The following is a 25,255-nucleotide window of genomic DNA, read 5'->3' as shown; positions in this document are numbered from 1 at the left end:
GCAAACCAGCGATAAATTGTGGTTTTGGATGGGGCTTCATCACCAAATGCAGAAATCATCCGGTCAACACACTGTTTTGTTGTTGTGTTAAATCACTTCGAAAGTCATAATAAATCATCCCTCTTGAATTTTCTCGAGTCAATTCCATTTTCTCAACGACTAAACAAGTTTGACAAAACTCGTTTGTCGTGACAAGACCGAGAATCTTTTTTTAAATAAATAAATGGTATTCGATTTTTCAAACCAAGGAGTTTTCAATTAAAAATATTTTAATATGACAGGAACAGTGGAAATATTCCATTCCCGATACTTTTAGTGCAGCCCTCGTATAATAACTACCAGCTAATAAAACCATTTTAAAAATAGCACAAATCTCAATTCAACCAATGATTTTTATACAACAGATATGCTATCTTCATAGTAACTGACTCTTCAGATCTGATCGCGCTATATATATCTACATACCTTCCGATATAATAGTGCACACACACGTTGACAAGTAGCATTAATGAAAAGTACAAAAGATGGGATAAGCGCGTGTGTAAATAAGATAGCTATAATTGGAACGATTGCACTTGTTATATTATTATTGCATTTGTTTAGACGCGAGTAAAGACGAAACGTCCCAATTGGCCTGTTTTCGAGTCTTCACTTGACGTGCGCTTGAAACATATCTGCTTCTTTTTACAAAATATCATTGGATTCAACATTAAGATCTGTCATGGAATGTCAAGGTTTGACAGTCGCCATACAGCCACCGCTGTCAAAAATAAGTGCCTTATGGTTTAAAAAAAAAAACTGTCGTCACACAAAAATAATTGGATTCTCTTCGTACTACGAAAACTCATTTCAAGGTTCATTCATTAGCATAACTACCGTATAAATAAACGATAGGTTACGTAAAACAACACAATAAATGGTCACGTAAGTTAGCGCTCTGTTAATTGGTAAAGTACTCTGACGTGAGATAGCGCGTTCGTCGTTTGATTTGTCCATTGGACCGGTAAATGATACGTGGCCATATAGCCAAATATTTTATTGCAAAGGACACGGGATGCAATTTGTAATTGAATGACACAAAATAAGGCTACGGCGCGTCTTAATTTGCTGGGAGTTAAATTAACTTTTTAATTGATCGGAACCTGAGAGGCCGCGTCCGGCGGTTTTTGCCTTTATCCCTTACTATGTCACAGATAACGTAAATAATATATAACAGTGTGGTTTGTGCTCTTTTTGGACTTTTGGGCGGGAAAGTGTGGTACGATGATATCTTTTTATTTTTATTTGGTTAATTTGGTTTTTTTTTATGATTGAATGACAAGGTGGCCCGGAAGCCTTTCCAGCTACACCAGGACAGGTGGGCGAGCAAGGGCTTAGCCAGGAGAAGTGGGATTTGGTAACAGTCACCCGAGCGCCTCCAAATGATACCTAACAACTCAAGAACAGTTGCTTCGCGAATGAGGTTAATTTTGTGTTTCAGATGCTTTCGACATGGTTCCATTTTTTCAAGATCCGATCAGAAGTTTTTTGGTTAACCATAATAATGCATTTTTAATTGTTTTCATCTACATTAACGGACATTGTCATTTAATTTCTTTTGCTAGAAATCTTCTTTGAAAACTGTTGAAAACATAAACAAATACTGCTACAATAATATAATACTTTGGTGGTTTGATTTCGCTTTGTTTGTTTCCGTGTCAAAGGGCAAAAGACCGAAGGGCAGGTCCTGGTCAGACCAAATCCGTACCGCACTGGACAACACCGTATGTGAGACGGTCCACGCCGGCCGAGGACAGATCGAAGTGACGTGGTAAAGTCCGCCGGAAGATCCTGAAATCCCACCTAGGTCACGACCCTCGGCATTGAGGATCTACATAACAAGGAGGATGAAGAGGATCTCCGTGTCACTACTTATGAATGTTTCGAAATTAAATCTCAAAAGTAGTTTTTTACGCGACGCGACGATAAACTATGTTTTCCGAAATCCAAAACTACATGTATTAGTTATAACTAGAGGTCGCGCAGTAGTCGAAATTCGACTATAATTAATTGGAATTGTAAGTTAACAGAATAATGAACATAAACAATGTACCTATTAAGTTTGTATTAAAATAGGTAAAGATGATTGTATAAATACCGGCGGTTAGGATATTTCTGAATCATTCATATTCTACCCGTCCTAACTTGTTATTAAAGAGAATAATATATTTTTTTATTGCTCTTGTATGCAGACGAGCATACGGCCCACCTGATGGTGAGTGGTTACCGTCGCCCATGGACTTCAGCAATGCCAGGGGCAGAGCCAAGCCGCTGCCTATTTCGTGTGGATGTAAAGTGTCATCGCCACCCTAATAATCCTTCTAAATATAATATATTTACATTCGCTTTTGTTTAATTCTTGATTTAGAATGAAAATAAAAGTAAAATAAGAAAGTTACGTGTAAAAATACAATTCTATTAACGTGCTTGTCGTTGTAAAACTTCCGCTTTTTCTTCTTCTTTTTTTTTTATTTATTGCTTAAGTGTTTGGACGAGCTCACAGTCCACCTGGTGTTAAGTGGTTACTGGAGCCCATAGACATCTACAGCGTAAATGCGCCACACACCTTGAGATATAAGTTCTAAGATCTCAGTATAGTTACAACGGCTGCCCCACCCTTCAAACCGAAACGCATTATTGCTTCACGGCAGAAATAGGCGGGGCGGTGGTACCTACCCGTGCGGACTCACAAGAGGTCCTACCACCAGTAATTACGCAAATTATAATTTTGCGGGTTTTGATTTTTTTAAATTTATTTATTACACTTTATCACATCAATTTAGATTAGCGGACTTAATTCCTAAAGCATTATATACGAATCAACCGAAGTTGATTCAGATGTATTGGTTGCAAAACACAAATGAAAATTACGGGTTATATTATTTACGGTAAGATGAAATGTTCTTCGAGTAGGTAATTAGTTACCTACCTTCAAACGAATGTTACGTGCGACTTTTACGTCGAACCCGTCGCTTGCGACGAAGGGTTCGGCGAGCAAATTAACCCACAGACACAGCCCACTGAGCTCCACACCGGATCTTTTCAGTGGATCGCGTTTTCGGTCCGGTGGTAGATTCTGCGAAGCACTGCTCTTGCTAAGGCTAGTGTTAGCAACGTCACCAGGTTAGAGCCCCGTGAGCTGATCTACTCGTTAGGTGAATATAGAATGAACCCTCGAGGTCACCAGAATAGGTAAGAAAAAAAATCATACGAATTAGCTCAGCTGTTTCACAGATCAACCTAGTTAAACAAACCTTCGAAAACAAACCCACCAAACGGGCAAGTTAAATAACCTTCATTATCGAACCGGAGACAGATTCATTCCTATAAATAATCTAAAGCAGCCATACATTTCAATAAACAATCGTTTTTGCCGTTTTTGTATTGAAATCGTTAATATTAATACAGTTTTATTTCAAAGCTATTGTAGGTAGTCTCCGAATTCATTTGTCACATTCCGAAGTGACGCATTGAAACGGACTTTAGGGTTGTTTAGCTGAAAATTGTATCAACAATATTTAATAACAAATATAAATGCTGTCTCTAATAATGCCGTCGGCATGACAATAATAATATTATCAGCTGACGGACAGGAAAGACTTCGAATACAGAAAATAGCATTCAAGGCACGCGAGATAGCAAACAATAAACACAAATAAATGATTTTATATTATATATTAAAACGAAAAAAAAACTTACATTTAACAATGATCAATTTGTTAATGGGTTCACTGTGCACTTTTAGTTCTCAAATTAAATCACTTTTAACACAACGAAGCCATTTATTTTATCGTTTAAAACCGTATTTCGATGTTAAATATTATTATCGTTCAATGCGCGTGCGATACACTCAAAGTCTGTTACACAACTGGATTTAAAACGTCACAACTCACATTGGCTAATGTTTTTATCGTTTTTGAAGTGAAACTTCTTTATCGGCGTTGGAAAAAAATTTACCGTCACATTTTTCGGTTACGCGTCACATTTTTCCGTTACGCGCCATCTGTTTTGTATTCATGTCTATGATAATAAAATCCTTTTGTTTAAACTTTATCTAATTTAACTTTTTTGTATTCATGTCTATGATAATAAAATCCTTTTGTTTAAACTTTATCTAATTTAACTTTATTTAACCAATTTCTAGAAAGTTGCATGTAGATCATTTTTCGAAAAATAAGGCCATAAAGAAGTTTCACTTCTTACGTGTGTACACTAGTACACGCACACATTTTTTTTTTTAATTTTCGCCTTTATTGTGGTAGACGCCTACAGATAAGGCTGCGACTTCACAGACGAGAGTTGCTCTAAATATAGGCTATGGCGCAGTTTATAATCGGCTATTTGGCTTAGACCCTGAAGTATTTTAGCACGCTTTTATTAGCTCAATATGGATATTATATGTTTTTTTTATTAATTTTTTATTTTTGCTTAGATGGGTGGACGATCTCACAGCCCACCTGGTGTTAAGTGGTTACTGGAGCCCATAGACATCTACAACGTAAAAGCGCCACCCACCTTGACATATAAGTTCTAAGGTCTCAAGTATAGTTACAACGGCTGCCCCACCCTTCAAACCGAAACGCATTACTGCTTCACGGCAGAAATAGGCAGGGCGGTGGTACCTACCCACGCGGACTCTCAAGAGGTCCTACCATCAGTAAAAAATATTATCTATGTAGAATATTAAATTTATTAACTATGTATGTATGTTCGTCAATCCTTGAACATCGTTCACGGACTATATGACATCGGATTACCTTGAAAATTTGCGGGCGAATAGAGAAGATGACAATACAAAATCATATCCGATCCTGTAGACCGAATGGAAAACAGTCGACGTCGCCCTAAGCACGTCATTACGGATCCTCCCGATCCATTGACGGTGCTTTTAGGTACCCCAAGCACCGGTCACCGCCCTCGTCGAACCAGTCGCTAGCGACGAAGGGCTCGACGAGCTAATTAAGCCTTAGACACAGCCCACTAAGTTTTTGGTCGGATTTTCTCAGTGGGTCGCGTTTCCGATCCGGTGGTAAATTCTCCGAAGCACAGCTCTTGCTAGGGCCAGTGTTAGCAACACTCCCGGTTTGGGCCCCGTGAGTTCACCTACGCGTCAAGGAGAAGCTGAAATAGCCTCCCAAGGCTATCAGCATAGGTAGGGGAAAAAAAGACAATACAATAATTTTATAACCTCGCTCTAATATCCTGATCAGTATCAACTGTTTAAAAAAAGATGAAATCACTTGTTTGTATACTATTTACTTGTTTTTTTTTTATGTGTTTAAAGTTTTGCAACCTACATACACAGTTAATTACCGAGCGCTTTGCAGCGGAATTCCAGTCAAATGCGAACAAGGACGGACAGTAAGATGTCGTGCGATGACTAAGCTGTGTTATTTTTACCCTTCGTTTCATTATCAAGAATAATAAAGCTTTTGAACTTCTTTCAATGCACACTGCATTAGTGCGAGTTTTTTAACGTTGTCGATAGCGTAAAAGTTATCTCAAATTTGTATGGAGTCTGACTAGCGCCCCTAGCAGCAAACGTAGGCAAACGTTGGACCAAACGCATAGAATTGGAACGTTTGCCGACGCTGTTCCAACTGCATACAAAGTTGGGTTAACTTTTACGCTATCGAGAACGTTAAAAAACTCGCACTAATACACTGATTCAACTTTGCTTCCGAGGAGAGATTAATACCAACGTCCTATTTACCTCAACCATCACAATTTTCTTCAATTCAATGGAGCAGAAAATCGGGCCACGTCCGATTTTTCACCCAGACCATTGAGCAGACTCGACACTAAAACTTTCGGTTTGCAAGCTTGGATAGCGCAACGTATCCAGACGCCACTGAAGCTGGTGGTAGAACCTCTTGTGAGTACACACGGTTAGGTGCCACCACCCTGCCTATTTCTGCCGTGAAGCAGTAATGCATTTCGGTTTGAAGGGAGGGGCAGCCGTTGTACTGTTAAAAGTGATCTTACAACTCATGTCTCAAAGTGGATGGCGGCATTTAAGTTATAGATGTCTATGGGCTCCGGTAACCACTTAACACCAGGTAGGTTGCGAGCCCGTCCAATCGTCTCCTAAAAAAAAAACTACCCGTGCGGACTTACAAGAGGTCCTACCACCAGTTTTTTTTCCCTACCTATGCTGATAGCCTTGAAAGGGCTATTTCAGCTTCACCCTAACGCGTGTAGGTGAGCTCACGGGGCTTAAGCCGGAGTGTTGCTAACACTGACCCTAGCAAGAGCAGTGCTTCGCAGAATCTACCACCGGATCCGAAACGCGACCCACTGAGAAGATCCGGCGAGAAACTCAGTGGGCTGTGTCTATGGGTTAATTCGCTCGTCGAGCCCTTCGTCGCAAGCGACGGGTTCGACGAGGACGGTGACCGGTGCTTCTGGTGCCTAAAAGCACCGGTAATGGATCAGCAGGATCCGTAATGACGTGCTTTGGGCAACGTCGACGGTTTACCATTCGGTCTACAGGATCGGTTATGTAGTTTCCGGCGGCCACGACAAGAGTGTTCTCATGTCGTGCCGCCTTCTCAAAGTGGCGCAGCGATGCCGACTGTAGATACTTACAGACAGAGTCGAGCTCCAGGTCATCGTGGAGATCCACGTTTCTTAGGAACCATGGTGCTCCGACGACTATCCTGCAGAATCGGGATTGAATAACCTGAAGGGGTTTCAAGTTAGTGCGGGCCGCGTGAGCGCACACTACGCTTGCATACGTCATGACGGGGCGTATGCAAGTTTTGTAGAGAGTTACCTTATTACGGAGGGACAGTTTGCTTCGTCTACAAAGCATAGGGTAGAGTCGTCCTAGTATAAAGGCTCCAGTAATGATGACTGCCACGCGATTAGTGTTGGTCATGTGCTTCGCTTGGCTGGTGAATAGTCGACTCCATAGAACGCCGACAGATGGCGCTCGGTTTATCACGTGTTGGCTGCGACATATTATTAAACAAGTTCCGAACAACAACATTCGGAACGTCGGTCTACTGAGCAATATCACCCGCTCAGTGGAAGATCTTGTGTGTACCTTTGTTGTGTACTCCTAAAGTACTAATAAAATAAAGTACTCTTGATAACACAAAAACTCGTAAATGGGTATCGAGTAAGAAATAAAAATAAAATCGTTTGGGAAACACCCGAGAAAATTATACTCAACTGTTTTATCATTAAATTAAAATTAAAATTAGCATCATTTATTTCAGAAACCAGTTCATACATATTATGTAAACATAGAATCGTTAAAATTACCATTTAAATATCATCGATTAAAACATTGTGTATTTACATATTACATACATATATTTAGATATATAAATATGTCATCAAACGTGTTCATTGTAATTGGCATGATATCAAAGACGCATATAATTAAATTCTAATAATAGGGATGTCTTCAAGGATAAACATCGACTGTGGGCTAGCACAGCACTATTCTCTCTTTGGAGTCTCTTGGGCCTGTGTGCTAAGCGAGATTGGAACAGCGCCCCTAGCGGCAAACGTAGGCAAACGTTCCAACTCCATACAAGTTTGAGTTAACTTTTACGCTATCGAGAACGTTAAAAAACTCGCCCTAAGCACACTGGTGTTTTGAGGGACTAAGGGATTCACTAGACTGGACGGCAGCAATTTTTTTTCCTAGCTAAGCTGATGGCCTTGACAGGTCATTTCATCGTAACCCTAACAAGTACGGGGCTCAAACCTGACGACGTTGCTAACACTAACCCTTGCAAGAGCAGAATTTTCCTCCCGATCCACTAACGGTGCTTTTAGGTACCTAAGGCACAGTTCATCGTTCTGGTCGAACCCGTCGCTTGCGGCGAAGGGCTCGACGAGTAAATTAACCCGCAGACACAGCCGACCCACAGCTTAGTGGGTCGCGTTTCCGATCCGGTGGTAGTTTTTTTTTTATTGCCCTTGTAGGCAGACGAGCATACGGCCCACCTGATGGTGAGTGGTTACCGTCGCCCAAGGACTTCAGCAATGCCAGGGGCCGAGCCAAGCCGCTGCCTACCGCTTAATACTCCCCACAAGCCTCGTTTGAAGAAGGACATGTCATAGCGCTCGGGAAACACCGTGGAGGGGAGCTCATTCCATAGCCGGATGGTACGTGGCAAAAAAGATCTCTCGAAACGCACTGTGGATGACCGCAGTGGCTCCAGGTAGTATGGATGAACTCTACTCCGGTGGCGGGCGGTGCGATGGTAAAAAGATGCCGGTATCATCTCGAACATCCGTACTACCTGGAGTCACTGCGGTCATCCACAGTGCGTTTCCAGAGGTTTTGCCAGAGGCTTGCCACGTACCATCCGGCTATGGAATGAGCTCCCCTCCACGGTGTTTCCCGAGCGCTATGACATGTCCTTCTTCAAACGAAGCTTGTGGAGAGTGTTAAGCAGTAGGCAGCGGCTTGGCTCTGCCCCTGGCATTTCTGAAGTCCATGAGCGACAGTAACCACTCACCATCAGGTGGGCCGTATGCTCGTCTGCCTATAGGGCAATAAAAATAAAAAAAACAATTTCTCAGAGCACGGCGAAGCACGGCTCTTGCTAGGGTTCGTGTTAGCAAAGTCGTCAGGTTTGAGCCCCGTGAGCTCACCTACTAGTTAGTTAAGGTTACGCTGAAATAGCCTCTCAAGGCTCTCACCTTAGGTAAGAAAAAAAAAACAATAGCATTGCTTCGCAGAATCTATCACCGGATCGGAACCGCGATCCACTGAGAAGATCCGCCAAGAAACTCAGTGGGCTGTGTCTGTGGGTTAATTTACTCGTCGAGCTCTTCGTCGCAAGCGACGGGTTCGACGGGAATGGTGACCGGTGCTTGGGGTACCTAAAAGCACCGTTAGTGGATCGGGAGGATCCGAAATGACGTGCTTTGGGCGACGTCGACTGTTTACCATTCGGTCCGCAGGATCGGGAGTGTACTCTGAGCAATGTACGGTATTTACTCGTGGGGCATGGTTATGGGAAGCCTGCGAGGGTAAATCCCAAAGTCCTGTCTGCTAATGACACTATGCAGACAGTCCGCATTCCAATTCTAAGGTTGACGCAGCACGGACTTCAACCTCAAGCCTCAAGGCGGGCCGCGGCATTCACTCTGTTATTATCTATTGTTAACGAACTATGTAACAACAATAATAAATGCAAAATTTTAACTAGGTGTCAAAGACATTAAAAACAACGGTTTTTAATCTCGCGTTTACAATAACTGATAAATGTAAAGTACCTATTAGAAATAAAGTTTGTTTCCCCCTACCTATCCGCTGGTGGTCTAAGAGACTATTGCAGGTACGCCCGGGCGGGTAGGTGAGCTCACGAACTCAACCTGAGAAAATTGCTAACACTAGCTCTAGCAGGAGCTGTGCTTCGCTGAATCTACCACCGGATCGGAATCGCGATACACTGAGAAGATCCGCCGAGAAACTCAGTGGGCTGTGTCTATGAGTTAGTTTGCTAGTCGAAATCCGTGACGACAATAAAAAAAAAGTGAATAAACCGTATTTTTTATTTATTTATAGCGATGACGTCTATATTTCTACGTAGTACATACTGTGCGACTTCACACCAACGTTATAAGAACTCTTTGTTGACTACAAAGAGTTCTTTAGATATGGCATGGCATGGCTATTTATAAACACGTTAATTGTAACATAAATAGCGTCCAGGTGCCATTGAGAGAAGTAGGCTGTACCAAAGTCTGCGACGATGATGATTCAGCTATGGCTAGAGGAAAAGTGTTTTCGTCTATACGAAAGATTTTCTAAATACGGACACACAAAATAAATTAATTTAACTCGGGAATTTGGTACGTACCTACTGTTACGCGCTGGGGTTCGGAATAAATAAAACTTCAACCGAAGTACAAATTAAAACTCTATTCAACATTAAGAACGCTTACAGAACACTTTAAAATTCTCAATTCACATCTTCCGCTTCGCTTCAGGTGATCGGTTCGCTGTTTCGCTTCGAGTAGAACCGATTACTAACTGCCTTCGTGTCATCATTGCAACGCTTCTATAGTCAATACAACATCCCTGGAATTATCAAGAACGTTCTCGACAGGTCACTGGTGGTAGGACCTCTTGGGAGTCCGCACGGGTAGGTACCACCACCCCGCCTATTTCCGCCGTGAAGCAGTAGTGCGTTTCGGTTCGAAGAGTGGGGTAGCCGTTGTAACTATAGTGAGACCTTAGAACTTATATCTCGAGGTGGGTGGCGCATTTACGTTGTAGATGTCTATGGGCTCCAGTAACCACTTAACATCAGGTGGGCTGTGAGCTCGTCCATCCATCTAAGCTTTTGCTTACACGTCGAAACTACTCGACCTTTTTTTTTTTTTTTTTAAAAAAAAAAAAAGGTCGAGTAGTTTCGACGTGTTTCCGCTATTTGATAATAGATGGCGTTGCAATTCGCGAGTGTTCTCGGTTTGACTAGTTTTTTTTATATTCGTTTCTGCTATTCAATTACAGATGGCGTTACTCTTACCAGTGTAACTAGTACAATTTAAATTTCGGAGTATTTTTATTGTAATACATCTTTGTATATTTCAGATAGGAATAAGTAGATAAAAGTCATTACTTAACAGTCATTGTACTGTTAAAAGTGAGACTTAGAGTAAGATTTTAAAGTGATTTCGAACATCGAATAGAAGAAAATCGATAAAAACCTATATCGATTCAGACAACATCATTTATTTATTTTATTTATTAGGCTCACAATACACATCATAAGCTAAGATACATAAACAAACACAAGTAAAAAGAAACAAAATCTGGCTTGCAACATATTATGCGCGCACGACAAAACAAGACATAGTGCTGAATTTGTACAACAAAGTTCCTTACATTTACGACAAAACAACACGATAACGAAAGCTAATCTAACTAATAATGTAAGGAAAAAAATAATTATTCACAATATAATACATTAAAGAATTACATTAACCTACCTATTAGTAACGTGGAGGATGCCCTTGAATATGGGAAGCCAACGGTACAAAACAAAACTTTTTACACTTTTACTGGTGGTAGGACCCCTTGTGAGTCCGCACGGGTATGTACCACCGCTCTGTCTATTTCTGCCGCGAAGCAGTAATGCGTTTCCGTTTGAAGGGTGAGATAGCCGTTGTAACTATACTTGAGACCTTAGAACTTATATCTCAAGGTGAGTGGCGCATTTACTTTGTAGATGTCCATGGGCTCCGGTAACCACTTAACATCAGGTGGGCTGTGAGCTCGTACACCAATCTAAGCAATAAAAAGGAATAAACTACCCCGACCTAGTCTGAGCGTCAAGGAAATTACCGATTACAGGACTTCTTAACGCTTAGAAAACAGGTTATGGAAAAAGGTGTCCTTATGGCCACCAAACCGTTGGTCGGAACAGATAACTGTGCTCACTGGACTCTCTGTTGCGAACGCCCCGAGAGAAGCCGAAAACCGAAGCAAATGGAAGCTGAGGGTACAAAGAGCCACGAAGGGCTTTCAAGGACACGACCTTCAGCAATGAAGTATTCGACTAAGAAGAAGGATGGCACAAATGAAAAACACATTACAGCTTAAATACAATTATTTCATAGAAATGTACAAACAAAAACACATTTACATAAACAAAAAAACGATCTAAATAAAACCTTGGAAACGAAATTAATAAAATTAATTAATTAGTATGTAAATTCATTTATAATTCGTCTTTCGATTTTAAGATTGCTTATAAAACATTAAAAATTAACTTAAAAAAAATTTGTAACACGCTAAATAAATTAAATATAATAACTCTGTCAACAGTATATTCGAATATAATATTTTGTATTCAAGTTTAACAATATTTGCTATGTGTATGTGCATTACTATAATTCTCATGTTGTATTTATTATTTTAGCTGATCTACAAACACTCATCACTTTTAATTATTATTCTCATAATCCTCTCGCAGGTCTGCTGGAAGATATTTCTTAAAGAAATAAGCAGTGCCTTTGTACATAATATTCCTATTACTCTGTACTATGTCTTCTTTTTTGTGTGTACATAGTAAATAAATAAATAAAATAAATATATATCGAACTCGAAGGATACAAACACGTCATTACGGATCCTCCCGATCCATTGACGGTGTTTTAAGTACCACAAACACCGGTCACCGTCCTCGCCGAACCCGTCGCTTGCGACGAAGGGCTCGACGAGCGAATTAACCCATAGACACAGCCCACTGAGTTTTTCGGCGGATCTTCTCAGATGGTCGCGTTTCCGATCCGGTGGTAGATTCAGCGAAGCACTGCTCTTGCTAGGGCCAGTGTTAGCAACACTCCGGTTTGAGCCCCGTGAGCTCATCTACAAAGCTGAAGTAGCCTCTCAAGGCTATCAGCATAGGTAGGATTAAAAAAAAGGTATTTGGTTTATGCGACATTTTTGCAACTTTCCAAGAGAGCCATTTAAAGTCAATCAAAATTTGGAAAAAGTGTCATAACAAAAAAACTTCTATGGAGTAAACTTATTAGAATTAAACAATTAAAAACGTCATATTGTTGATGCTTATCCCAAATAACGCACGCACCTTTAATTACAAAAATAAATGTCGCGTATTAAGCGAAATGACGCTTAAACCAAATATCCTTTCATTAATTATAAATCTAACCATATAACTAGTCTATCTATCTAAATCACATACAGAAAATCATTCTCCAAACCAGGAGATTCTCAAAGTACTTTGGACGGGAGATCCACTTTTCAAATAGAACTCATACCGCAGACCTCCATAGTTAAGTTACTCGGGTCATTGATTTTTTTTAAGATACTTTTTGGCCTGGTAACTAAGACCTTTAGGTCAAGTCTTATTTTAATTTATATGAAAAATGAAAAATGATATTTTGAAATAAAATGAAATGAGACGAGATATGATATGGTATGAAATAATCTCAGTAAAATGGTGGTCATTTACTGAGAATTTTTCAGTCGACTTTTTGGAGGATCCCGAGAAGTTACGGCTTTGTTTAATTTTCCCACATTTGTGTACTTTCACAGATATTAAACAGTTAATGAACCGCCATAATTACAAATTTAAACCTGAAGAAACACTAAATAGGCAAAATAAAACAAATCACAAAACTTCACTCCTCGCGTTCCCGCCAAAAACTCTTCTCGGGTCATTGACACACGCGCTTATTGCGTACTTTGTAGTTCATCGCGCGCTGTGCAAGAACAAAAGGTCATTGACACCGTGCGCGCCTAGTTTAGATTTTGTATTTCATTGCGTGTCAGGTTTTATACTAGATCAGTTATCAGCGCTATACTCATTCTTTATTTATGTGTTTTAATATTATAATTTAATTAAGCTCTTAAACTATTCATGTACAGAGAAATGTTTATTAATATCGTAAAAATACTTTCGGAAGTTCTGGCAAGAACTGTTATCTCTTAAAAGCTAAGTTTAGCAATAATATGTATTATGGAAAATTTCATCCAAGACAAAACAACAGTAAATTTTGCAAAGTGCCATGTCTCTTTCGTACGTAGCACAAATATGATTAGAGTAAAAGAGACAGAATGATTTGTAACAGGCATATTGGGTGAGATGATGAATAATAAATACGCAAAAAGTATTATAAGTTTTCAGTAGTTTATTAACAATAGTTAATGATATCAAAATTTTCTTCTTCTTTCTATTTTATAATATACCTTAAGTAACGACGGCAATGTTAAAATTAAATATAAATCGCGATAAAACAAAGCCTTGATAGGGGCTTGTGAATCTATCCTACATTTGTTTTTAATCTTACAAATTATGAATACCTCCATACGGAGGGTAGGAGAAGAAAAAGTTGAAATAGTGTCCGGCTTTAGGGAGCGAACTACGTGTAAGTAGTTTGCTTTGAATGTAGCAGTTTTGAGCCGAAATGAATGATTTGATGTAATTACTTTTGGCGCCATCTTTGATTATACCGCACGCAACAGTGGCGCCCCCTTCTCTGTCGCTTTACGACGGATACTTGCACATATGCAGTCTGCTCTTTATCCCTACTCGACATAGTGAGCACGCAAAAGTAAGGAGGTCAGTTTCCATTAATCCCTAATGATTTCGCAGTACAATACTGCTTATTTACACACATCTCTTTGATCTTACCGATCGGCTTTTGCGAGTCTTGGACCTTAATACTATATAGAATACTAAGTTAATAACTAAGGTGGGGTAACATTTGCGGACGGATGACCTGGAAGTGAGTCTTTAGATCCGCTTCCAGCAGTTAAGTCCTGATACGGTCAGAGATCAATGCCAGGCAAAAACGCAGTGGCATATAATCAGGTACAGTGAGGCTACGACCAAGTGGCCTATCATGATCGGGAAGCCTATTTTGAAGAAGTTCATGAAGGTGAACTTGTATCCGTGTTGCTCAGCCACGCCAGCGCAGACCACGTTGGCGCTCGCGCCTATCAGGGTACCGTTACCTGGTAAGGAGGGCCCGGTTAGGTCTATACCGCTTCAATGTTTTTTATTTCTTAGTTGGGTGGACGAGCTCACAGCCCACCTGGTGTTAAGCGTTACCAGAGCCCATAGACATCTACGACGTAAATGCGCCACCCACCTTGAGATATAAGCACTAAGGCCTTAAGTATAAAGTTACAACGGCTGCCCCTCCCGAGTAGTAGTAAAAATGAATGACCAGTGAAAATGATAGGCACTGCCTATCTCGACATCGACAAGACTATTCTCGAACTTTGAAAATGGTCACGTCATGGCGTCTAGGGAATACTGCGGAGGTTTCTACCACATTTTGCCACGTACCATCCGGCTTTGGAATGAGCTCCCCTTCACGGTATTTTCAGAGCGCTATGACATGTCCTTCTTCAAACGAGGCTTGTGGAGAGTACTTAGGTAGCGGCTTGGTTCTGCCCCTGGCATTGCTGACGTCCACGGGCGACGGTAACCACTCGCCATCAGTCGGGCGTATGCTCGACTGCCTAAAAGGGCAAAAAACGCAGCAGTATGTATTAAGACTTCGATCTTATGGGTAATTAAGAAAACACACCGTGCTTTGGAAAGAGACAGACGGTTACTTTTGGCTTTGTAGAGCGTTGTCTCTGTCGCACGTGACATTAGCACTTGAATCACTGACAGTCGTTACGTAGGTAACATGTCACGATGTGCGGTATTTAACGGCGGGTACTGTAACAATAAATCGAGTTATTTATGAGATCAGCCGTACTCACCTCCTAGACAAGCTCCGTAGCAAAGTGCCCAGATCAGCGGCTGCATCGGAAGATTGAGGTTCGGGTTCGACCCGAGCGAGGTCACCACTCTGATCATCATGGTCGTCAGCGGGATGTTGTCTACGAAGGCCGACGTCAAACCTGACACCTGAAATATTTATTGTTGACCTTTTGGGGAGCCAGTCGTATGGCCAACATAAAGCCTTAATCGCATCATTGGCCCAACGATCGGAGTCAAAGTCAGTATAGGTCTCATGTGGCCAAAATCATCTTCATTCTCCTGCCTTTCTCCCAGTCACCTAAGGTCGGCGCAAGATGTTTTCTTCTTCCACACTCCTCTGAATTTCTCTGGGCTGATGATGTGTGTAAAGTGTCACGTCAGCCTCTTCGACATCCTGACTTGTGTCAATAGCGTCTATCACTACTGGGAGTGGATTGGGTGGATTCGTGAGGGTCAAGCGTTGGATTCGTCAGTTGGTGTAGCCAGACTGCGGCGGAACGGGAGAGGGAGAGCTCTTCTTCCCTCTCGGCGCCGTGCCGCCGCCGTCGGGCTGGGGGCCGGAGGAGGGCGTTTGTCCAGCTCCAGCCCCTATGAGGAGGCAGTCTCCTCCCGGTGATGGTCACGGGGCGACCTAAGGGGGTTGAGGCTGCGCCGCACGCTACCGTCACTCTAGCGCGCTGGTACCAGGAGGACGGGACGGCGCGTCGGCGGCTGCGGACTGCGATGCGGTCCGCATTTTCGTCGTCGCTGTCGTCGCCGAACATACTGTTGAAGAGCAACCCGGTCGGCGGTGTATCGCGTTCCGACCCGGCAGGCTGGTTCTGGCCCAGCGGGGTATCCCGGAACACCAGCGGCACCGCCCGGGCAGCCTGGTAGGGCCGCCGTACCGCGGAGACTGACGTCGTTGGTCGTCGACTATCGCCTCGACGACCCGTCAGTCGGGCGTCCTCGGGGTGGCGCCGCGTGTCTGGTTGTAGTGTTGACCGCGGGAACCCCCCTACTCTGAACGGGTTCTGACCCCGGACGGAGATCGGACGTCGGGTGTAAGAGTGCAGGGGAGTCGTTTAGTGGGTGGGCCCTAAAATCCTTGGGCCCGCGATCTGCTCTCAACACCTGCAGATCGTTGAGTCTCACATACCCCGCGCGCCCCCTAGGCGCGGGGACCTCGTAGGAGGTTCGGCCCCCGGCCCGAAAAAAAAAAAAAAAAAGCCAGACTGCGGTAGATTGGTCGGGTCACGCACTAATATCGTGATGAAGTTAGAGTTAGAGTGTGATAGAACTGAAGGCGTCTAATGCAAAGGTTATTGGATCTGATAGATCCGTAAGGACGTGTACAAATATGGTACACGATTTTCAACTTTAAATCTAATTGCTTAAAGTACGAACTACCTACCCACAAAATAAGCAGTATCGCCACGGCCAGTCTAGCACTTTCGTCCACCTTGAGAATGATGGACTCCGTGAGGCCTCCAATGAAAACGATGAGCCCCAACTTCGAGAGGGCCTGGAATAAGCAAATTAATTCTTCCATTCGTTCTTCTGAAAGTTGGCCCTTGAAGGTTGGACTTTAGTCCAACGAAAATGCGTACATAATTACATGCGTACATACATTTGACATAATTAAAAATAATTTTACGAGTTAGTCTCGTGATGTTTATTGTCATTATCCGATTCCCGACAATTTTGTCTGTCCGTGAGGATTCGTATTCTATACCATTGAGACTTCCATATCATGTTTCAAAGTGGGTGGCATATTGTAACCTTAAATCGAAAACAAAATGATGCCAAACACCAAAAACTCGTGTAGTCAAACTATTTCTGGCGGCTTCACTGTAACACCGGCATTGTTGATGTCCATAAGCAATAGTAGCTTCATACGGCACTAGAGTTGTGCGAGAGCACTGACCTCCATAAAAACAAAGAGTGCCGCGAAGAACAGCAGTGTGGACCACTCGACTCGGTGCAGCACCGGCTCCAGGTCCTCGCGGTCCGCCAGGATCAGCAGCAGGATCGCGCCCAGCAACGCCGTCCAGCCCAGGGACACGCGATCTGGGATATACCAGACTTTTCAAAAATGCTTTTAAGCAACTCCTTTTGGGTTACCATAGACAAACCTTGCCTAATCCACCTCCTGTTCAGATTCGACTCTGATGAGATCGGTAACTAGGGATCTAGAGCCTCCTGATACGACCTCATCGGTAGCTTCGTTAAAGACATCTGTCATACGAAGAATTAGTAGACCTGTCACGCTTTGCAAGCCTTCCAGTCCCCTAACAAAAGAAAGATAGTCCTGTACTACCCTTAAATTGGTTAGATCAAAACGTTTACTCACTGAATTCCGGTATGGAGTGCAAGAAGAACACAAGCACGACGAAACCGATGGCCACTGAAGATTTCGCCAATAACGGCTTATTGCGAATCTTGTACTGCGAACAAGAGTGGGCACGTGGAATCGAATGCCATAATGTTTTCGTGCTTCAAAGTCAATCGATTAAGCGCGCTTATGATACGAAGATCATCAAGATAGCATCTCCAGAGATCATTATGTCCTTTGCCAATAATGTAGTCCAATGCCACAGGACTATGGCGTATGTCCTACCAGGCTACAGTACTATAGAACAGTTTGGGATTCATGTCTCGTGGTATGTGGGATTTAAGTTGCTGATGTCTATTGGCTCCGACAACCACTTGAAACCAAATGGGCTGTAACAGATTTCAAAATCCCAAAGTCATATTGTTGAATTTTGATACCAAGAGTCATCGAGAGGACGCTGATCTCACAAATTAGGTGATTTTAATAAAATTGTCTTTGAATGTACACGTTTTATGATGTTATTAGCATCGCCATATCGTCTATCTTCTGTTTTGGATGAACAACTTCATAGCTCGTCAAAAGTCGTAGAGCCGCTTGGTACGTGGTCAGAAGGACCAGTAACCACTTACCACCAGGTGGGCTGTGAGGTCGTCCACCCATCTAAGCAATAAAAAAAAACCTTTGCAAACGCACTGTGCTAAATATATTGTACAAAGCACAGAAAGAATTGAGATCCCTCTGTTGACCTAGAGATTCCAAACGATTTAATGGCGAAATCTCATTTGTATGATATAGCAACCATTCGACCCTCAAAGATAATCGTTTGACTTTTGACTGCTTCATATTTGCGATGAACTTATCTGCCTATACACGTAGGTCAATGAACCCACCTTCTCTTTCATCTCGGCCAAGGTGCTCCTGAATGTGGTCTTAGGGCAGGCTCTCTTTTTACTCTCCCTAACGAAAAGATCCAACTGGGAAGTCAATTTACGTATCTTCTTGTCGAGTCTCTCTCTGACCACCTGTTCGTCTCTACTGAGATGCGGGAGGGAGTCGGCGGCGCGACGCCATATCGAGATTTGTTGGCGGAGATCTGAGTAAAATCATCAATATTAATCAAAGAAATTCTATTCTGTTCCACATTAATCCCCGATCAGTAGCTCCTAAAGGTATACGAGAAGGAAACATCTCAAAATAAGCACCCTATTTTTTTATTCTTGTTTCATAGACGGGTGATAGCGCTTAATCCTAAACGCCCCATAGACACTACTAAGTAATTGCTATCAAAAATCTTCAGATACGAGGAAAAAGTCTCGGTTATGTAGTAAAATGGCGACTGAGTTTCTCGCCGGATCTTCTCAGTGGGTCGCGATTCCGATCCGGTGGTAGATTCTGCAAAGCACTGCTCTTACTAGGGCTAGTGTTAACAAATTCTTTCAGCTTGAGCTCGTGAGCTCACCTACCCGTCCAGGCTTATCGTGAATAGCCTCTTAGGTTACCAGCGAATACGTAGGGGGAAAAAGGTAGTAACAGTTTGGACCATTAACATCGAGACACGTATTGGCGATTTTACTGTGCCTCTATAATAAACAAAGCCGCTGTTTTCAATTCTCCAATGACTCTCTTACTCTCTTGTACATCTCGAGGAAATGGCAGTACTATTCTAGGCTATACACACAACATGCTTAATGAAAAGGCCCATTATCGCTGCAATGAACGAACCACATTAATTAACAAACATTTTAATTATATCCAATGGCGTAAACAGTTTAACATAATTGTCAGTAATAGACGAACGACTTAAATAACGCACTAGTTTAAATATGCACTACAGTCATGTTGCTTTTTCTAAGAGCATGTTGTTCGAATCCTATTAATACTATATAAAATATGACAGCTTATATCGAGGGGTAGATTTTCGCGACATATATCTTTGTAATTAAAGTTCCGTTTTATTTGGTATTAGAATCAACAATTCGATGTTTTTAATTGAACTTCAATAATTACTAGATGATGAGCGACCTTTGCTCCTTTTTTATTGATAACGCCATCTTGTTGTGTCTTTAAAGCGGTTAGTTGCCCTCAATTAAGAAAAATAGTAATATTGTTGTTGTAATAGTGTTGATTATTGAAAACACGAATAAAACAACATTTTCTGAAAATAAATCGTAGCTAGATCGATTTATCGCCCCCGAAATCCCCTGTATACTAAATTTTATGAAAATCGTTGGAGCCGTTTCCGAGATTCAGATTATATATATACAAGAATTGCTCGTTTAAAGATATAAGATGTTTACACTATTCAAATAGCTGAATAAGTTTTTTTTCATGTTTTTTTTTCCAAATTTTAATCTTTAAATGGCTGTTCTCCTTAAACCAAATAGCCTATCTCCCCTCAATATGTTATGATGTTTGTTATGCGATCAAGTGAACATGACACAGCGGATTCGCATGAAATTTCGCACATAGTATCCTGGTTTAACATATAGAAAACATTTTATTGTGTTATTCGAGGCAACACGGGTAAAACTGAGGCATAGCTTATACACCAGAGGTACATAAGCCAAATAGCAAGGTGTCTTACGCTAACAGAATGACGGATTTAACTATGAAACCTAGGCCCACATTTCTGCATGAAATTATGAACGAAACAAAACATATATAGGTTTTTAAATCTAAATCCCAATCTATTGGACACAGTGAAAACTTCGATTCCGGAAAGTGAAGATATGCGATATATCTTCACTTTCCGGAGTAGTACGATTTCTATTTGGTTCGTAGCTGTCAGGACTGATATGGCGATTATACGGAAAATTCGCGGAAGTTTTCAATTAAATTTCCATAGCAAAATCGAATTTGGAATGGTAGCCAACATAACCCAAAGGATTGCGAGGTGGGATTGACAATAGACAGGGCAAATAGCTTATAGATTGGACGCTGATGCCATAAAGTTTTCGAGTATCAAATCAAATCAAACCCGCAAAATTATAATTTGCGTAATTACTGGTGGTAGGACCTCTTGTGAGTCCGCGCGGGTAGGTACCACCACCCTGCCTATTTCTGCCGTGAAGCAGTAATGCGTTTCGGTTTGAAGGGTAAGGCAGCCGTTGTAACTATACTTGAGACCTTAGAACTGATATCTGAAGGTGGGTGGCGCATTTACGTTGCAGATGTCTATGGGCTCCAGTAACCACTTAGTACCAGGTGGGCTGCGAGCTCGTCCAACCATCTATGCAATAAAAAAAGAGAGTGGCAACCGCGTACCGGGCAGGCCTTCCACGAGATGTAGCACCTGATCATTGTCGGGGAATTCGATGGGTGCCGACAGCCTACGACTGGGCATTGTGGTGAGCCTTGGGGTAGGCCTATATCAGTAGTGGACGTCTAACTAAAAATACCGCAACATTTCAAGGAAAATCGTCAATTTGTTTGGAGTTACGAGAAAGCTATATTTACCTTGTATCTCTCTTGGTTCGTTTAAACGTAGCCTATTCGTGTCTCGATAAATGAATCTCAATTGAACGTAGGTCTGCAGACACACGAAGACGATTCCCAGTGCCATGTGCAATGTGAAATTCGTGAAGTTTATCCCCTGGAATAGTGAAATGTACTTACAGACCTTACAGACACTGAAGGAGAGGATAGCCGGTGTTGGAATCCTGCTGGCCGGTACCAATTTTTGCTTATCAAATACATGCTTAGTTGGTGTTCAAGAATGATTTATATGATGAAGGCATTACGTCGTGTAGTAAAAACCAAACTCGTAATATAATTTGCGTAATTACCGGTGCTAGGGTGTATTATGACACCGCAGGGGTAAATATCACAGCGCTGCCATTTCTGCTGCGAAGCATCAATGCGTTCCAGTTTGAGGGGTGAAGCACCCGTTGTACTATACAACTGAGATATTAAGTTCGTGTTGCAGGGTTGCATGCGTAATATTCACATGGTTGTGTAAATGGAAAACACTAACTAAAAAATTAAAATCATCTTAAGCTTGCTAGCACTCACAGCTTGACTAACAGCTTTATTTGAAGCTATTATAACGTTGGGCGGATCGCCCACAGGAGTAGCGGTCCCACCAATATTACTGTATATGACCATGGACATCAGTACGGGAATAGGATCCATATCCATCACTTCACATAACCTAAAAAAATAAAAGATCGCAATATTGATAGCTAATTCACAATGATCCTGTCAGTTTCTATCGTGTTTATTTAGCTGTTTATATAACGCAATTGAAACTTCGACCTCATGTCTCAAGGCGCTCATTCATCATTAGACCTCAAGTCTGAGCACAAGGCGCGCCTCATTACAAAATATTGAAAATTGGTGATAATTACGAGAAGGGGATGTTCATCATTTGTCTTAGATGGAACAAATGTGACATCGAGGTAAACTAAAAATCGTATTTCGTTTTTCTTTTGCGAGTCATTTGTTTTTTACCGCTGCTTATCCGATTTAAATTCGTTATTTTAATATTTTTCATTATTTCTACTAATGGTAGGGCGTGTTGTAAGTCTGCAATGGTAAGTCCCACTAACTTATCGCCACGGAAGCAGTCACGAGTTCCAGTTTGAAGGATGCGTCAGCAGTTAATCCACTTGACACTTCAGATCTCAAGGTGGGTAGCGGTTTTCACGTTCTTTCGTCGATTGCCTCCCATAATCGTTCAACATTGTTAAACATTGGTAATTTGGTTCACCATGCAAATTCGAGACAGGACTCAGGTGTAGCATTGTTCAACGCGACACAAAAGTTGTACAACAGCGTCTATGTGGGTAGAACAAAGTAGAAGTGATAAGCAGGCTGCGCTCAGCTTTATTGTTGAGTTAATCGTAGTACAAAAACTGTGTTGTGTGTCATGACTGATTGTTAAGCTCTAAATATCAAGAACTTTCTCGCCCGGATCCCTACATCAAGCCCGCATTGAGCAGCGGCAAACGATAATACTGTAAGCCGCCCCGAAATATAAATAAATTACCTTATTGTGACCGGTGTCATTAGTAATACAGTTGTAACGTTGTCTAAAAATGTTGATAGCATCGCCGTTATTCCGCACAGAACGGAGATCAGGGGCCAGATCTTCCCTCTTGTAACCTGTGATGAAAACGACAGTCACAATCAGCCTTTTGCCTCTAATACGACCCCCCCATAACCTTGTCCTTTTTCATCGGTCATTAATCAAGATGAATGAATATGACAGATGAGTTCTTCCAAATTCCCAGGCGAGATTCGTCCTGCATACTTATCGTTCGTGAGTTCGTCATCGTGACTCGGAAGACGTACCTCAAATGTGTAGACGGCGAGATAGTCGAACAGTCCCGTCTCAGCCATGATCGCTACAAGCAGCATCATGCTAAAGAGCAGCAGCAACGTCTCCATATCCAGCCACGAGATCAATTCTGGCAAGGAAGGCCTTTCGCCTAGTAACGAGAGGACGGCCATGGCCGTTGTTGACAGGATAACTGCTGCCATGGTTCGGTTTATGATCTGCAATTGAATATATGAATCAACAGGTAGGCCATATAAGCAGCTTAAAGCTAGACTTTGGATACCTCGTTCGAAGATTATCAGCATTTAATATACCAGAAATCTGCTTTTTTGTATATCATTGTTCAATTTTTATTTATTTGGCTATTTTTAATTTCGTATCATTCCTAGTAAGTTCGTATCAACGATTGTGACCTAGACTACGAACTCATCTCACAAGGGTTAACGGGCTAATTTACTGGTAGGACCTCTTGTGAGTCCACACGGGTAGGTACCACCGCCCTCCCTATTTCTGCCGTGAAGCAGTAATGCGTTTCGGTTTGAAGGGTAGGGCAGTCGTTGTAACTATTCTGAGACCTTCGAACTTATATTAAAGGGGGGCGGCATTTACGTTGTAGATGTCTATAGGCTCCAGAAACCACAAATTTGGTATATTTTTAAAAATGCCTTTATTAGCTTGGTATGCATGTCTGTAACGTAACAGAACCTTTAAACGTAATTTTGAACGAATTCACGAATGATCGAAGATGCTACAATAGCTTTATAACTTCGCTCTAATAACCTTACCGGTATTGGGGGGTAATATAAAAATATGAAATTAATCGTTAAATCGGTTTGCTATTTAGGCGTTTTTTTATATCTTAGATGGTTGGACGAGCTTACAGCCCACCTGGTGTAAAGAGGTGACCGAAGCTCATAGCCATCTACAACGTAAATCCCGCCATCCATCTGGAGATATGAGTTCTAAGGCCTCAGTTTTAACTGTACAACGGCTATTCCACCCTTCAAACCGAAACGCATTACTGCTTCACGGCAGAAATAGGCAGGGTGGTGGTACCTACCCGTGCAGACTCACAAGACGTTCTACTACCAGTAAATAACTAAATAATTTAACAAATATCCTGGAACAAGTCACGCCCGCTCATCCGGCAACAAATTTCCTGTACTATAGGAACGAGAGACTGATATGCGTACTTATATACACCCAGACAAAGAGCAAAAACCAACCTTTCATGACACGAACTTTTGCTCGACGTGGGAATCGAACCCACGACCTTCGGCCCAGCAGTCTGGAGCGCTAACTACTGCATCACCGAATCAGCCTAACTAAACTGCACATCGCGAGGTGAAAGGCTATTGGATTTAGGCGGCACTTTGCTACTTTACAGGAGGACCATTTAAAGTTTAAAATTTGGAAAAAAAAAACATAACAAAAAAACTTCTTCAGCTGTTTGAATGGAGTAAACTTAATTGAAGTTCAATTAAAAAGATCGAACTGTTGATGCCTATACCAAATAAAACGGACCTTTCATTACAAAGATAAATGTCACGTATTAAGGGAAATGCCGCTTATGTTAATATTATGTCTTAATCCTCACCTCAAATATTATCAGAACATACAACCCCAGCAGTAAAATTGAAGCGTAAATCACTCCCGAAGTCTGATCCAGCGGCTCAATCTTGTAGCTCATTTGGAACGGTATCGTCTCGTTCGCGTTAGTTCTTATCGCGACAGCGTAAGACCCATTATTGGTTGCGTTCAACGTCTTCAATTCTAGAACGTTCGACCTCAGTTCGCCCTCACAGAAATCCGTTTCGTTCTCTAGCAATACTATTTCCCATGTCTTTGATATCTGCGAATTCGAAATGAGCAAATTCAAGTTGTTATATCAAGCGAAGTAGAGTAGGAACTGGGTGTTTTGGGCATGACCTGGGAGAAGATAAAACAGACTGCCCAAGACCGATGCAAATGGAAGAATTTGAGCCCTACACCTCAGCAGAGGGTAATAGGAAAGAAAGAGAAGAAGATATATCAAGCGACATAAACACATTCGCAGTTTTCGGGCCGAATCATCATACCTCGACCGATACTCCTCTGCTGTCATCATCGGGCCGCCTTTCAAGCCAAACCTCCATCTTCTTTACTCCCTCCGTGGAATTCAACTTGGCCTGCCACTGCTCCGAGAGGAACGGCCCAGAAAGGCTTAAGGACAATGATAGCTTGTCCTCTTTTAAGTCTATGATGTAGCCTGAGAAAAAACACACTTGTTAAAGAAATTGTTACGTTTTTATTGTACTTTATGTTAGTGATTGATTTCTTACTGGCGGTGGACCTCTTGTGAGTCCACGCGGGTAGGTACCACCACCCTGCCTATTTCTGCCGTGAACCAGTAATGCGTGTCGA

At 41.9% G+C, this 25,255-nt stretch overlaps 2 protein-coding genes across 12 annotated transcripts in view; both read right to left on the bottom strand.

Annotated features, from left to right (window-relative positions):
• The window catches only part of LOC101740941 (P protein), a 40,325-nt gene extending 36,411 nt beyond the window's left edge, over positions 1-3,914 (bottom strand). The window contains exon 1 of the mRNA XM_038019505.2: positions 3,739-3,914. The gene's annotated coding sequence lies outside the window, so the exon portion shown is untranslated. The remainder of the gene's footprint in view (positions 1-3,738) is intronic.
• A 7,692-nt stretch (positions 3,915-11,606) lies between these two features.
• The window catches only part of LOC101740800 (P protein), a 62,060-nt gene continuing 48,411 nt past the window's right edge, over positions 11,607-25,255 (bottom strand). For all 11 annotated transcript variants that reach the window (XM_012694352.4, XM_062675352.1, XM_062675353.1 and 8 more), the window contains 12 exons: positions 24,931-25,100; positions 24,450-24,704; positions 22,867-23,070; positions 22,562-22,677; positions 21,586-21,724; positions 21,031-21,166; positions 18,465-18,667; positions 17,593-17,686; positions 17,167-17,309; positions 16,654-16,764; positions 15,260-15,407; positions 11,607-14,497 (listed from right to left, as the gene is read on the bottom strand). In XM_012694352.4, the coding sequence (XP_012549806.2) occupies positions 14,319-14,497; positions 15,260-15,407; positions 16,654-16,764; positions 17,167-17,309; positions 17,593-17,686; positions 18,465-18,667; positions 21,031-21,166; positions 21,586-21,724; positions 22,562-22,677; positions 22,867-23,070; positions 24,450-24,704; positions 24,931-25,100 (1,898 nt within the window). In that variant the 3' untranslated portion in view covers positions 11,607-14,318. The remainder of the gene's footprint in view (positions 14,498-15,259; positions 15,408-16,653; positions 16,765-17,166; positions 17,310-17,592; positions 17,687-18,464; positions 18,668-21,030; positions 21,167-21,585; positions 21,725-22,561; positions 22,678-22,866; positions 23,071-24,449; positions 24,705-24,930; positions 25,101-25,255) is intronic.

The sequence above is a fragment of the Bombyx mori genome, chromosome 23 (assembly GCF_030269925.1).
Source record: "Bombyx mori chromosome 23, ASM3026992v2".
Taxonomy (NCBI): domain Eukaryota; kingdom Metazoa; phylum Arthropoda; class Insecta; order Lepidoptera; family Bombycidae; genus Bombyx; species Bombyx mori.
Note: the sequence above shows the minus strand (reverse complement) of the source record. Positions and strands in the feature narration are given on the sequence as shown.